Below are 15977 nucleotides of genomic sequence, written 5' to 3' on the forward strand. Positions count from 1 at the left end.
TCTGGGCTTTTAGGATACAGCAACATTATGCCAACATAACTACAACAATTTAATCTATACTTGTGTTCAAAGCAGTCTTTCAGAAATAGAAAATTACTCAGTACAATGTAAGCAATGTAAATGCTTCATCACTTTAAAGACATGTGAATTTGTAAGTGGAAAATTTTAAAGATATTTCTTCCAGCACTATGAATTCAGAGTATTAATGACAGCTGACATTTGTAGCATTAGACTAATTAGGCATGCATGCACTGAAGTCACTATGGGGGGAAAACATAACAAAAAGCACTTCTAGTTACTGAGATTCAGAAGACATCCAGCTTAAAATGCTACTTCTGTGGAACATTTTTCCCCTTTCACAATGGATTTTAAGAACTTATTTTTGCTTCTCCTGCATGTGCAGGTATTTTAAAGCCTGCACTTGACCAGAGGCGTGAAAATTCATGGGAACTGAGAACATCTGGATGCTGCTGAATAATATCTGAGCAGAGCACTGGCCCATCTCTCTTTTTGCCAGTACCTTAAAGCCTGAGCTTGGCCAGAGACAGGAGCCAAAAGGCTTTTAAGCCCCGTGGCCCTGAGAGAGCCAGGCCAGCCAGATCAGCACCAGACACGCTCAGAGCTCATCATCTGTTCTAAGTTTCCTAATGGAGAGTTGGTGGGTTCTATATTCTTGTTTAGATTTGTACTGGTTAAATGTATTCATGAGTCTTCAAGGTTCCCAGGGGGAGAACAGTGGGATAAAAAATTTTAAAGCAACATCATCACTAGAAAAAGCCATATAATTTCAGAAAATAATTAATTTTATGTGGAAGAGCCACCCATGCAATGTTCATCTTTAGACAATACAGAAGTAACTTTTTTTGCTTGCATTCACACACTAGAATTCCAAGGTGTAAACATCATGAGAGGTAGGAAAACAGAGAATGATAACCAGGAACCCATGATACTTGCTGCCAATTCCCCACATGAATCAGTGGGGGGGGAGACTTGTGGGGGGGGGGGAATCCCACATTCCCCTCTCCAGCGCCAATCTTGGTGTGGCTAATGAGCCCAGAGTCTCCCACTGCCGGGCCGGGCCCAGCTGCTGGCATCCTCCACGGCCAAGCCCAGCTGCCAGTGTTCTCCTTTGCCCCAAGCAGGCCAAAGTGGCTGTCAGCATCCTTTGGCACTGAGGTCAGGCTCAGAGTGGTGCCAGGATCTACCACCAGGCAGGAGCAACTACGTCCTCATATGGTAAGAGCACTGTCCATGTTTGTGCAGACAGCACAAATGTATTTGGGGGGATTTAGCCCCACCTCCCCAAATATATTTTACTTTTGATTTCAGGCTTTTCTGCAAACCTGGGGAGTCCCCCAAGCTTAAATACATGATCCACTGATTTAGGTATCCACAAATGGGGATCGCACGTCACTAATAGTACATAGATTTCCCATTTAGAAGGGGTAATGAGAAACACCTCAAGAAATGCTAGCTTAAATTTTATGAAGGATTTTCCACAGATAGCGGGGGAAAGCAGACCTCCTTGCCTCCCCCATACTACTACTGTCGTCTCTCTTCTTCCAGAAGCAGCATTTCAGGCTGCAGCAGAAGATGGAGAAGTCATGTTGTATGGATAGAAACCACTTCTTTCCATGCAAGCCAATGTGAACACACTAGTTTTGTAACTGTTAAGTCTGCAGAGTTTCCATAGATAGAGCTAAAGACATGCTGCTTCATTTCCTTAGCCAATGATCCAGCATCCTTTACCAGGACCAGGTTCTTCAGAAAAAAGCAAGACAAGACAAATAAGGTATGGGCTAGATAAGTATACATTCATAAGGAAAGATTAATTTTTTGAGCCCAGAACAGTGCTCTCTTCTATATCTGCATGGTGCTTTTAAGGAGATGGAGGACTGAACATTAATGCTTAAAAAAAGAGAGAGGAGAGAAAGATGTCTACACATCACAAGAAATTCTTCCTGAAGCATAAAGAAGGTGCTGATTTTCAGATAATAATAGTCTTGTCTTAGAGCTCTGTTCAATCAACCTGCAAGAATACATGGCACAAAAATCATACCCATTTAATTAAACATTACTGCTAAACAACTGGTATAAAAATACATCTAGTGAGTTTTATACAAAAATTTGTGTTCAGTTAATACAAGGGAAAGGTTCACTCAGCAGCTGGTACCTAGCTCTTCTTTTCATAACAAGTAACTCCTTTTCCAGGCACCTATACACATGCTGCAAATGTGAATATTGTTATCAGCCTTTCCAATAGAAGAGGTAAGAGGCAGGCCCTGACTACTTCCGGCTTTCTGAGAAAAGTTCAAGCAAGGGATGATGCCACGACAGCTCAAATGGAAGGAGAAAGTCCATCTTCTTCTTGACAGTAACACTAGCCAAATTCATTACCACTGCCAGAAAAGCTTTTACTCATCTTGGCTCCAGTCAATTGAAGGGAAAACACCTTCAGTTTGGCATGGTGAATCACCAGAACTATAACAAAACAAAGAGAGAAGATCTGTTGAATACACTCATCAACACTCCCCTCCCACACAGTAATAATTAGATGGCAAAATTTGAAATACGTTGCAGTAGTGTCAAAGAAAAGCATCCAACTTAGTTCACAACCACTTAGGAAAATGAAAGAGTCAAAATTATTTCCCAGAAATACTAATGTTTTCTAATGAACAGTACCTGCTTTGATAAAAAAGAACAGAGACTCTAGGCTGAGGCAGTTAATTGGGAATAGAAGGTACAGCACAGATGGTATCATGGAAAGACCATGCTGAAGAAGGCACTTTGAATGAGAAACAGAAGTAACAGAGAACAAGAGTTGGTTATTTGGGGGTATAAAGAGCAAAAAAAGCAGGTGGGAGATGGAACTGGCAATCTTGCATGGAGCAGAGAACACAACTGGAAATAACGAAAACACAGAGAAGCAAGTCAGTGTGCAGCACAGAACTTTAAATAGATACGGAGCCTTGAGCAGATATGGAGAGCAAGGCAGAGCCAACTCAGAGGTTTAGGCTTATGATGGGAAATGGACACCAGAAATGTACTCATTGGGAGCAAACAGATCTTTTATTATCTGCTGCAGCTCAAAGTGACCGGACCTCTTGCAAGACACCAAAGGTGTTGGAAGCTCAAATGCAACAGCAGGATTGAACTGCTGCTCCTCTCCAGTCAAGCTAAGCTTCACACTATCTTCTCTTATGGACATATACTTGGATGCTTGCTAAACTTTGGAAGTATACCAATTAAGCAACATTTGCAAGTGTTCCAAAGTTCACAAATCCCATCCCAAATCAAGGACAACCAAAAAAATTGGGGGAAGGGGGGACTTCTGAGGCCAATCAAAAGCTGTGGTGGCTCAAGTGGTTAAGACGCTGAACTGCAGGCTGTGGAAGGTCGGTAGTTCAGCAGTTCAAGACCCGGGTTGCTGCATGACGGAGTGAGCTCGTGTCTCTAGTTCCAGCTCCTGCCAACCTAGCAGTTCAAAAGCAAGAAATTGCAAGTAGATAAATAGGTACCACTTCGGTGGGAAGGTAACAGCGTTCCGTGTGCCTTGGTGTTTAGTCATGCAGGCCACATGACCATGGAAACGTCTTCGGACAGCGCTGGCTCTTCAGCTTTGAAACGGAGATGAGCACCGCAACCCTAGAGTCGGATTCGACTGGCTTTTGAGCAAGGGAACCTTTACCTTTAACTTTTAAATACATATTTTAAAGTTGGAACAAAGGGCAGAAATGGGAAAGTCATTTACAGAACACTAAGGGGATTTGAAGAGACCATTTATAGAATAAATTAACACATATGGTTGGTTGCAAATCTTGGTAACCAGGAAAGTATGTGATAGTAATAACCATCAACAGAGAAATCATCATCGTGTTCTGTATCTGCATGTACATAAGGGAACTGGCTAGTCACCACGGGCAACACAGTGCTAGGTTAGATGCATCACTGGTGTATTCAATATGGCAATTATGTTCTTACTGTAAACACATATGCCATCTTTCTAAATGATGCAGTAGGAAAGATATGATCATTTAACTCACCTAACCATACTATCCTGCTGCCTGTTTGGGACCTGCTGCAGGAAGCACCAAACTGTCAAGCTGCTGACGATTGCCTGTGTGGACGAGCCATTCATAGAACTTGTTCTCCACCAATACCTGGAATCTCTTCCTCTGATCTCTGAAATGCATCGAAATAGTGGCACTGAAGCATGTGGAATACAATTACAAACATCTTCATACCATTTGAGTTCAATGTAGGGTTATCATTTGCCCAGTGGGGGCAAGGGATCCCCCGATTTTGTGGGCTTCTGCCCACTGCTAGCCAGCTGGCCGGCAGGAGGGAATCCCCCCCCCCCCAAACAGCAACATTGCACGCAACCTGCCTGCATCACCCAGAAGTGATGGCGGCATGTCACTGATGTCGGGGGTGACGCTCTGGCTTTCAGGCAAAACTCTATTGTTTGATGCCGATTTTACCACAGAGTTTTGCCCCAAATGCAGAGCATTGCCAACAAGACTTCCAACTGACACAGGCACGATGTGCAAGATGTCACTGTTTTGGGGAATGGGGGGGTTGAGATCACTCCCCACTCCCAAAACACCCCCCCATCTCCCCGCCGGCATGCAAAAGGAACCTGGCACCCTAGTCCAATGCCTAATAGGGAACTTCTCATCCAGAGTGAATACAAGACCAAGCAATGAAAGTATTTGCTCACAAATAAACATACTTCCACTTAGTGCATGCAGCTTTCATTAAATGTGAGACAATTACCAATTCTAATTTTTTTTACTCTTTTTATGTTTGAAACCCACAGCATGTCTTGGGCCAAACCGTCCAGGTACCTTACAATGATAACAAACCTAGCATATTTGTGAAGTGCCTAAGAACTAGACACTGTGAATAAAATATCAACTAAAAGAGACAGGCCCTGCTTTCAAGCTTACAAGTATAAGAGAAAAACAGAAGGGGAAGGGCTTTATTTTAAAGTGAAACAGCTATAAGCCAATAAAAAAACAAGCAGTGAGTAGCCTTCCCAGATAAAAGAAATTCATTCATCATTCCCAAATGCCTCCAAACAAAAGAAAAAGGCTACTCTAAATTATACAACACAGCAAACCTGACAAACTTCTGTGGGAAAGCCACTCCAAAGAAGTTTTGATAAAGAATCCAGAACAGGAAGCATGGGTATATACTCTAAGGAAAACTGAAATTCTCTCTCATTCATAGAAACATCACCAAAAAGAACCCTCTCTATTCCTTTCCAGGTTGCTTCTACCACCAGAGGGTTGCTCAAAGACATAAGTATTTTCTAAAAGAAGTTCTATGGAGCCTTCAATTTTAGTTCCAACTGGAATCCTCCATATACAGGGCCAGAACAGTAGAAATATATCAGAAAAAAGCAGGGTTAGAAACTCCCTTCGCTTGCAGCTTTTTGAAATCAGTTATGTCCTCTACTCAAAAATACTCTTTTGCTCGCTTAACAAACCAGCGCTCTTATTGTTGGGTTAGGACTTCAGACTTTTTAAAAAGCCAAAGTTAAGCAACTGGTGAAAAATGGAACAGAACAGAGAAGTCAAGCATCTCTTTTGTTTATAAGAATTACAAAGAAGGTGACTTTCAGAAACTTAGTTCAGCTTCTTCTCAGTCCAAATTTACCTGTCAGAAAATAATAGTTAACTCCATATTCCAATTATTTAAAAGTGCCTGAGACGGGGGGGAAATTGAAACTGGCTAGTTAGAACAAAGATCAAAAAGAGAAATACTTTGGATGGGATGGGATGGGATATGTGCATGTTACAAGTTTATACTGAACTTTTAAAAAAATACCACTATGGTTAGAAATACTGAAAAATAAATAAATAAATGTATCTGTAAATTATACTTTTGAGTTCATGATACCAAGTTCAGCTGATAAAGTTTCACCGCTGCATCACCATTTATTGAATTTCTACTTATCCAGAAGCATTTATACACAGGAACCTTGTTATCAAAAGAGATCTAAATCCTGGCATGAAAATGTCAACCTTATCTAAAGGCATAATTACTTCACAGTGAAAAAGAAGCCTCTAACCCTCAATTTTACTTAACACATTGAGGCCTCTACTAATTGCTACTGGGAATCAGAAGTTCTGCTATAGAACAGTAAGATTTTAGCCCCTTTATGACTTCCTCTCAACGATGCTACTTTTCATGGTATTAGCTTCCCCAGCATTCCACTAAATTACCATAGCCTCCATAGAGAAAAATTGTAAGTAGCATGTCAGTCCATGGACTATTCCCCACATGATTTCACTGATTTTGATTCAAAATATGGACAAGATAGGAAAGATATAATCAATCACAGTCAATCACAGTCTCAAACACAGCTGCATTGTGGACCCAAACTGCTTCTAGCAGCGAAATCTTCTCTCCTGAAAGAAGCTGGGACTTACTTGGTCAGCCCTGCCTCCTTCACAGTCTTTTGCCAGACCTGTATCCTCTGTTCTCGTTGGCTCAGTCCGTTCTGGTATGCAGGTGGCAGCCCACCAGGTATTTCTGTTGTGTCTCCTTCCATTTCAAATGGAACAACAAAGGGGTAAAACTCTGAGGGTGAGAGGAATCTGAAGACCTTCCAGTCACAGTTATCTTTGCACACCAACATTGGATTGTCCCAGTAGTTAGGCACCGTAGCCAAGCCAGTTCTGCCCATATGGTCCTCAAGCATTGGATAGTGGGTGTGGAAGGGAGCAAAAGTTATGGCTTGATTGCCTAGTAGGATGAGTGGTCTAGTTGGAGTGAGAATGTGCAAAGTACAACTGGTGGTGGATGACAGAGACAGACGGCGGCAGACAGCAATCACTTTGACATTGTCACAGCTGTGAAGATGAACGACTGTCTGCACTGGGCCTAGGACAAAGGTGCTGTTCCTGCACTTCTCTATGCTCACAGATCTAAAACAGAGGAAAGAATAACTGACTTGAGCAGGAGGAAATGTAACTCTGAAATACGTTCCAAAGGTGGATTAGAGAAGGTGAACTTACCTCAGTGGAGACAGCAAATAAATGAAGGATTCACAGCAGCGATGAATCTTCACATGGCTATCTTCTAAAGTATCTGAGCTCTTTGCCAGTGTTTGCTTGTAGACTTGGCTCATCACAACCATGCGGTGCGCTGAAGGGACCATGTGAGTATTGCAGGCTATCTTGGCTCTCTTGGTTGCTCCTTCAACTACAAGAATCAAGTAAAACATTACTTTTTAAAAAGTAGCTCTGATTAATCCAATATAACAAGGGCAACTACATATGTCTCAAAATCACAGCAACCTCAGAACAAATAGTCATAGACCTTTTATTGATTAAAAACTATCCAGAAGTTCAGTCAACTCATTCAAAGTCGACTTTTGGTTTATGGCGACACGCTGGCGGACGCATCTCCCGGATCTCCCGGGGATGTGATCTGCACACCAGCGGATAGGGGGGGGGGGCGACGGGTCACCACCACCCCCTGAGCCTTGGCAAAAGGCTCCTAGCCATGGGGCTTTTGAGGGGCGACCTCTTCACCAGCGCGATGCTGGGGAATTGAGGCGCTCCTCCGCCCCGACGGTCCTGCCGCTGAGTGTCCGTATGGAACTAGAGCCGCTGACTGGGACAAGCGTTGGAGATCGAGCGGTTGCAACGTGCTCAGAGCGAGGTCGTATGACCAACAATGAACAATACTCAAAAATCTGTCCATTTCATTGCACAAGAAATAAGACACATGTAGTCACCAGTGTTCCCTCTAAGCTGAGTTAGTGTGAGCTAGCTCACAGATTTTTAGCCTCCGGCTCACACATTTTTGTCTCAGCTCAGGAAGGCTGGCTCCAGAGCAAACTAATTTATGCAGCAGCCAAATCGCTGGCTCACAACTTTAATGATAGTAGCTCACAAAGTAGAATTTCTGCTCACAAGACTCCACAGCTTAGAGGGTACATTGGTAGTCACTACAGACACCATGTGACTATCTGTCCTTAATTCCGAGACAAATATTTCTAACTAGCTATTTTATAACCTTCTATCTGCTTTACACTCTGTCTCTAATGTTAGACAAAGCTTTAACATTCCCCATTTATGAAATGAGACCAGTACAAGGTTTACATTTTGTTATGTATTTAGTGACAAGGAGCACAACAGAAAAACAAGGATTGGACAGTCTTGTTAACTTAGTGCAGCTAACATGGAATATATACTTAGTTCTATCAACCTGACCTAAATTATTTTGGTAATACCAGAAGGAGATATGAGCACATAATATATAGTACGAATAAAACCATGTTCTAGTAGATGAAGCATGGGAGACCCTGGCTCAGCCTTTACCTACAGAACTGGGACCTGCCAATCTTTACAATAGAGTTATTCATTCAACTACAGAAATTAGGATATATGTTACAGGACTGGAATGCTCCATAAATGAAAGATACTATTTTTGCTGCCCAAGTTGGTAGGAAAGCAAGTCATAAATATAGTTGATCTGACCACCAGCATCTGCTCCAAGATGCTATCTGACAGAGCAGGAGGCCTCTGGGATTTTGTAAATAAGAAAAAAAGGAAGATATTGTGTTATGTGCCATTATTAAATGACCAGATATGAAGAAAATCTAACTGTACCTTGCTGTGCCCATGCAAGCTTGTTCCCAGACTTGAGGCAGGCTGATGTTCCAAATGGATTCCCAGTCAGGCAAGTCCTCAGCCAGGACTCCAGCTTGGGGAAAGAGAAAGCTTTGGAGATCTTTGAGAAACCACTGCTTGCATGCAATGGCTGCCAGAGTGCAAGCTGATGCAGAGGATGGACAGTCCTGTTGTTGTTCACAGACCCTTCAATCAAAAAGCTGAGCGCTCGAACAGCTTCAGAAGTTACCAGGCTATTGTGGGTGGAATGAGAGGAGGCAGAGAGCTGGTCTGGATCTAGTAAGAGTTCTAGAAGATCCTGGAGGTGATTCTGGATGAAGGCTTGATGGTAGCTGTCATTCCAGTTCTTATACCAAACAAAGAGCAGGTTGTCAAATACCAAACAAGTTTGCACAAAGCCAAGTGACAGTCAATTCCATCCCATTCTTGCAAATTTGCTGCCCACTGCAAATATTCACCCAGTATAAAAAGAACCAGAAAGTAGTAATTTATACTGCACTTCCTTAAGGTCAAAGTCACTGCTAGAGGGGCATACACTGCCACTTTACTCAGACAGTCTATCATCCTAAAGTACATTAACAATTCGCACATGTATAAAAGGTACAGAATGGTGATGAAGAACAAAAGCATTTAATATCTGAGCTTCAAGGGAGAAGAAAGATCCATGGGGGGAAATCCAACAGAAGACAGAAAAGACTGGATGGCAATGCAAGGTTTTACTCCACAACCAACTCATCCCACTAAGATCATTCTTGTGGATTACTTTAAAATCTATGAATACATAAAACGTACCCTCTCTTCTTAATTTAATTTGCATTGCTTTTTACAACTTTGTAACACCTTTTTGGTAGACACTCAACAACTAGTGTTAAAAAGGAATAAATATTTTTATTGCAAGTAGAATATATTTGTTTAAAAAATGAATTCAGGTGAAGGCTTTTGTGGCTTTTTTTAGAATACAATGCAAGTTGGTGTTGAATGGACTCTAAGAATTCACAACATATTTAAGAGTTATATTCAATATATGCCAAGTTCTTGTCTTCAAACAAAAGCATGGAAGCTGCTTCTAAAGAAAAATAACCTTTCAAGAAAATCAATCCAAAATACCTTAATCTGATTGGTGGATTCTCCAGTCAGGCCATAAGACTTGGATTTAAGATTTGGCCATTCTTCTCCAACTAGAGATGTCCTTAGGGAAACTTTGTTTAGTTGCTGTATATACAGGAAAAGCAGGAATTGCAGAGTGTCCACAGATAACTAAATGAAAACACCAGGAAAAGTTTAAAACTTAAAAACAGAACATTACTTTTAAGAACGACATTATTTAGCAGAGATGGACCATTTTATGTTCAGTAGAAGATCAGTATAGGGGAGCAAAGGAGACACAGACAGACCATTACTTTTAGAAACTAGAGACAATTTCAATGGATAGACACTCCCACTTCATGCTAGATTATCATCCACATGTACCTGGAGTGTACTTTGTATCAGCAAGATACAAGATCAGCAAGATCAGCAGCAAGATAAGGAAATACGCTACTGTTTTCTACGCTGTGTGCATGAAGCACAAAGACCAAAGACATTGCTAGGAAGAACATAATCCAGGTCCCATTACATTAAAAATTACAAGATGACGTTCCATGCCTTGTTCCGTTGCTTCTCTGCTTCCTCCTCAGTTGCACAGCTCAGCATCACCTCAGCCCATTCCAGTCGCTCCTCTGCAGTCCGTTCAACAAGACTGTCAAACAGCTCAAAATAGAGCCAAGCCAGGTCCTTCTCTAACTGCAGCTTCCCACAGGCAATGTGTCGCCACATAGGCCAGAAAAGGTAAGGATAATAGCCCTCACTAGAATGCATCCGGACATAAGTGGACATCTTTCGTAGATAATGCAGACTCAACTTGGATGGAGGTGGGATTTGCAAAGCTCCCACTATGAAAGGTTCCATCTTCACCCACAGATTAACTGTAAATTGATCCATTTTAGCCATCATAAGAATCTCACATCTATGCTTTCCCTAGAAAACGAAAACAAAAATTTGTATTCCACCTTTCCAGCCTTCCAAGTCCACCAAGGCAACTTAATAACTTAAAACAAACATGATAAAAATTACATTTTAAAGCCATTAAAATCAAACGCCCCCCCAACACATGTCATTAAAACAATTAAAAACATAGTTAGAATATATACAAAACAGCAATTGAAACATTGGTTAGGAAGGATGATCATAGAGGGAATCCCAAACGAAACAAAAAATGTCTTCAACTGCTGGCCGAAATTGGGAGCCACTATAGGTGGGCCAAGGCTGGAGTGATATGGTCCCTATGACTTACTCAACATCCTGGCTGAAGCATTCTGTAACCAATTGAAGTTTCTAAACAGTTCTCAAGGGCAGCCCCATGTAGAGCACATTGCAGTAATTTAGGGTTCCCAAGTACCTACCTACGAACTGGCGGGGGACACATGCTTCCCTGCCAGAAGATTCTTGCTTGTAACATAGGCGCTGCACTATTCCATCACCCAGACATGACGTAGGCATGTAGCTAGGCGACGCTCTGGTAATGGGACTGGAAACTCGATGGTACCATCGAGTTTTGAACCCCATTGCTAGAGCGTCACCCGGCTACATGCCTACGTCACGTCTGGGCGACGGAATAGTGCAGCGCCTGTGTTTTTCCCGCAGGAATGGTCCCGCGAAGAACTATACATCCCCCGCCAAATTAAGGTAAGTACTTGGGAGCCCTGCAGTAATCTAATCTAGATGTAGCCAGGGCATGCAGCACAGTGGCCAGGTCTTTTCTGCCCAGGAAAGGCTGCAGTTGGCTAAACAGTCAAAGTTGGTAAAAGGCACTCTTGGCCACAGCTGCCACCTGCTTATCCAGCAGTAGGTTGGGCCTGTTCTTTCAAGGGGAGTGCAACCCCATCCAGAACAGGTAACACCTTAAATCCCAGTCAGACCTTCCAACCATTAGGAGTAATCCCTTGTTGGGATTAAGCTTCAGTTTATTGCCCTGCATCCACTCCAAAACTGCCTCCAGGCACCAGTTCAGTGTTTCCACAGCCTCCCTGGGATCAGCTATAAGTGAGAGATAAAGCTGAATGTCATCCAACTTTGGTGACAGTCCAGTCCAAATCTCCAGATGACCGCACCCAGACGTTTCATGTAGATGTTAAAGAGCACAGGGGACAAGATTTATTTGCTTTTTTGATTTATATACCACACTCCCCGTGAGTGGGCTCAGGGCGGTTTACATCAATCTTAGTATAATACCATTAAAACAACCATCAAATAATGAATTAAAACAGCAAAAAATAATAAAAATACCATGTAAAACAGTTTGGTCAGATGTCAGTCAGATTAATTTGAGTACAACAGTGGGTGCCCCAATTTCAGTTTAGATCCAGGCCACTGGTGGGATATTGGCCAGGAGGGACGTCCACCGCCTCAACCAAAAGCCCAGTGGAAGAGCTCCATCTTGCAGGCCCTGCGGAACTGCAAAAGCACCTGCGGGGCCCTGATCTCATATGGGAGCTCATTCCACCAGGTGGGGGCCAGGGTCGAAAAAGCCTTGGCCCTGGTTGAGGCTAGTTGGATGTCCCTGGGGCTGGGGACTGCCAGAAGGTGTTGATATGTAGACCTCAGTGCCCTTTGAGTCTCATACAGATAGAACCTTGCGGGACTCCATAGCCGAGAGGCTGAGCAGCAGTCCCCCAGAACCACCTTCTAAAACCTATCCTCCAGGAAGGATCAGAACCACCACAGAAAGGTGCCTCTCACTCCCAGCCCAGATGGGCAGTCCATGATCAATGGTATCATAAGCCATTGAGAGGTCCAGTAGAATCAACAGAGTCACACTCCCTCTGTCCCTCTTTAAGTGCAGGTCAAGCACTAAGGCAACCAAGGCTGTTTCAATCCCATAACCAGGCCTAAACCCAGGCTGGAAGAGATCTAAACTATTTGCCTCATCCAGGACAGCTTGGGGTTGATCAGCCACTGCCAATTTGATCACCTTGCTCAAGAATGGAATATTTGAGACTGGTTGATAACTACATTGAGATCTCCTGGGTTAATGGTACTCTTCTTTACAAGCAGACGCACCATAGCCTGTTTCAAGGCTGGGATGACCACCCTGTCTCTTAAGGAACAACTTCTTGAACCAGTCAGTCAGTCAGCCACACACACACACCCCGATTTATGTGACCAGGAAGGGTGAGGGTCATACAAGCAGGTGGTAGCCTCAAATTTCCAAGGATCCTGTCTGTTTCCTCAGAATGAAAAGTATCCCAAAGAATTGGACAAGTCGGCACCCTGGCACCATCTGACCCTGTCACTGCTAACAGAGAATCCAAGTCAAAACAGATTCAAGAGATTTTATCTGTTAAATGCTGGGCAAAACAGTCACAGAGGGCCACTGAGCAGTCCACCTTCTCTGGCAGGCCAGATCGCAACAGGCCTCTGATCGTCCAGAAGAGCTCTGCTGACTTACACTGTGCAGACACAATGGTGGTGGGGAAGTGTTATTTCTGTGCCATCACTGCCACACGGTGCACTTTAAAACAAGGTGTTGCCTGTGTCTTATCAGATTCATCCCAAGTCTTCCTCCACTGTCGCTCTAACATCTCTCTCATCTTTTCATCAGCTGCAGGTCCTCAGTAAACCAAGGGGTATCTAGGCTCTAACACTTGAGAGAGGGTGCCCAGGAGTGACTGCGTCAACTGCCCAGGCCATTCCCTCATTCTAGAGATCAACCAAGGCATTGAGACACCCCAACCATATCAACAGGAAAATCCCGTACAGCCATCAGAAAGCCATTCAGATCTATCTGGCTCCAGGAGCAGATCATCTGAACTGGTCCCCCACCCTTGCAGCGTCTTGGTATCCTTGTTGTAAGTCTAATTCACATATAAAATACAGCGTAAAAAGCAGAAGTACAGAAATGGAAGGTCCCTTAGAATTGATGGTCATGCTGGTGGTCATATTGGGCCTGTGGCCCTCCAGCTTCCTTGCACTACTATAAGTTCTGCTCACCCACTACATGCTATTCTGTCTCTTTTGACAATTTTCATATGACAAGTGCTGGAGAAATCTAGTATTCAGACCAGACTCCTAGAATTAGGCGGAATGCTATTGCAAAGTGGGGTGAAAAGCTTCCTTAATCAACAGGTAATTGGAGTACAAATTAAATTTGGCAGAAGGGAAAGGGAGATACCACTTTTGGGGACTTTGTTTTTAAGAGGACTAAAGGAATGGATTCTCCCATCAAGGAAGATAAGACCTTATGAGACTGTACCTTTTAAAAACAAAAAAGGGTCTCGCAGCACTTTAAGGACTAACAGATTTATTATGACACCAAGTCTGTGAACCAGAATCTGTCAGGCCCTTGAAACATTATCTTCAATTAGCAGACACTGAAGAAAAAATTATAAACAATGAAGTCAAAGGCCATGACATGCAGGAGGCATTTTTATTCTAGCATAAGGTTTCATGAACTAGAGCTGACCTCATGAATCCACAAAAGATTATGCTAGAATAAAAGCCTTCATCTTTAAAGTACCACAAGGTTCCTACTATGTTTGCTGCAACAGACTATCAGGGCTGCTTCTTAGAACTATCAGTGTGTTATATTCATACAAAACCCAAAAGCATATACACAAGTGAAGCAGAAGACTCTTTACAGCAGCAGTCCTTAGAAGCCTGTAAGAGTGCATATGCTGCGTTCTGCCTGTTCTCCATGAAAGTCTGCCTCTGTTTATAAATTCAGGTGGGGCAGCCGCGTTGGTCTGAAGCAGCAGAACGAAGTCTGAGTCCAGTGGCCCCTTTAAGACCAACAAAGTCTTATTCAAGGTATAAGCTTTCAGATCTGAAGCTTATATCTTGGGGGAGGGGGGGAACTGTTGAACTTAAAGGGGCCACTGGACTAAAACTTTGCTCTGTTTATAAATGTGAGGGCGGGGCCAGCGGGGGCAAAAAACAAAACTGTTTGGCGCCAGCTTGAGGCATTCGACTCTATGTGAGAGGCGGAGTTCGCCAGCCCTACCACGGCGTCCCTATCAGGAGCACAGCCACCTGTGGACCCCAGGTCTGTGTCCCTCAGCAACAGTCCCCGCATCCCTGTTCCCGACTGGAAGAAGCCAAGATTAAGCGGAGTCACTTTGAGAAGAGGAAAAAAGAGCATCTTTCTGCATGTCCCTCCCGTTACCTGCGCGCCTCAGTCGGCGCCTCTCTGCAGACAAGCGGCTTTCGAACGTCCACGCCCTCCACTCCACCGCGCCTGCGCACAAACGCAAGTCGGGCTCACGATTCTACAGCACATAAACCATGTTTATCTACCAAAGACCTACTCGCCTAGACCGACGCTTTTTGAACCACGAGGAAGGCACCCGACAGTCCTCTTCTGTCAAACCTTTTTCGGTCTCTATGGTTTTTCTTGGGGAAATCACCATCGAGGGTACGCCGCGGTAGCGCCCCGTCCGGTGTGGAGGACTCTCTCAATGGAACTGCATGGGCGTAATGATCTTGTAAAATTTAGTGAAGAGAATCAAGCTTCATTTCCTGAAATATCGACTTCCTCTCGCGCGCAAGGAAAAAGAGACAGTTGAATGGAGCAATGTTTCCTAACCCGTGGGTCTTGACCTTCAACTGGTCGCAAAGCCTGTGATAGTGGGCCCTAGGCTTGATTCACCCAGATTTATGGGTCCCATGCTTGTTTCACCCAGATTTGTGAATCAAGGACTCTAGGGATGCTGTGACTGGGCAGCAGCCTTACTCTCTCCCCACCACAAACAGTGTAGACACAAAGATATTATGCTCCCTCACCCAGGCCTTATTTTTTGTGGAAAATGTGATTTTATTTGTATGGCTCCCACCTGATGGAAAAGCCTGCCTGAGGAGGTCAGGAAGTCTCCCACTCTCCTCGCTTTCCGCAAACGAGGCAAAACTGAATTATTTAAGAAGGCTTTTCTACATAGTTAACAGAGTTGCATTGTACTAAATGCTTCATAAAGGTACTTGGATAAACTGTTAGGGACTGTGGTCTACACTACTATGTATAGCTTGCTGAAACTGATGTACTTTTTGCATCATTTAATGTGTCATGTTAATACTTATGGTTTGCTTCAGTTCTGTTTTTAGACTTCTTGTGGGTTCTACAACCCTAATTCCTACTGCATTGTTCATTGAATGCCCCATCCTCTTGATTGTATTGATTCCCTCTGTAACCTACCTTGAGTACAAGTTAGAAAGGCAGTTAAATAATGTAAATAAAGTAAAAATAAGTAAATGTAGCCCTGTGTTGCTATTCCCATATGGGGGGAAGTTATAACCACTACA

The 15977-nt window shown here is 43.4% G+C and overlaps 1 protein-coding gene across 1 annotated transcript; it reads right to left on the bottom strand.

Annotated features, from left to right (window-relative positions):
* Nucleotides 1-2297: 2297 nt before the first annotated feature.
* TBCCD1 (TBCC domain containing 1) lies at nt 2298-10628 on the bottom strand. Its single transcript, XM_015406866.1, has 7 exons — nt 10293-10628; nt 9756-9905; nt 8628-8994; nt 7026-7212; nt 6438-6935; nt 4044-4182; nt 2298-2481 (listed from the first exon to the last, which is right to left on the bottom strand). Exons 1-6 carry the CDS (start codon nt 10626-10628, stop codon nt 4053-4055), a joined length of 1668 nt encoding a protein of 555 aa, XP_015262352.1. The 3' UTR covers nt 2298-2481; nt 4044-4052.
* Between the last annotated feature and the right edge of the window lie 5349 nt (nt 10629-15977).

Source organism: Gekko japonicus, unplaced genomic scaffold, assembly GCF_001447785.1.
Source record: "Gekko japonicus isolate JY-2015 unplaced genomic scaffold, Gekko_japonicus_V1.1 scaffold1023, whole genome shotgun sequence".
NCBI lineage: Eukaryota > Metazoa > Chordata > Lepidosauria > Squamata > Gekkonidae > Gekko > Gekko japonicus.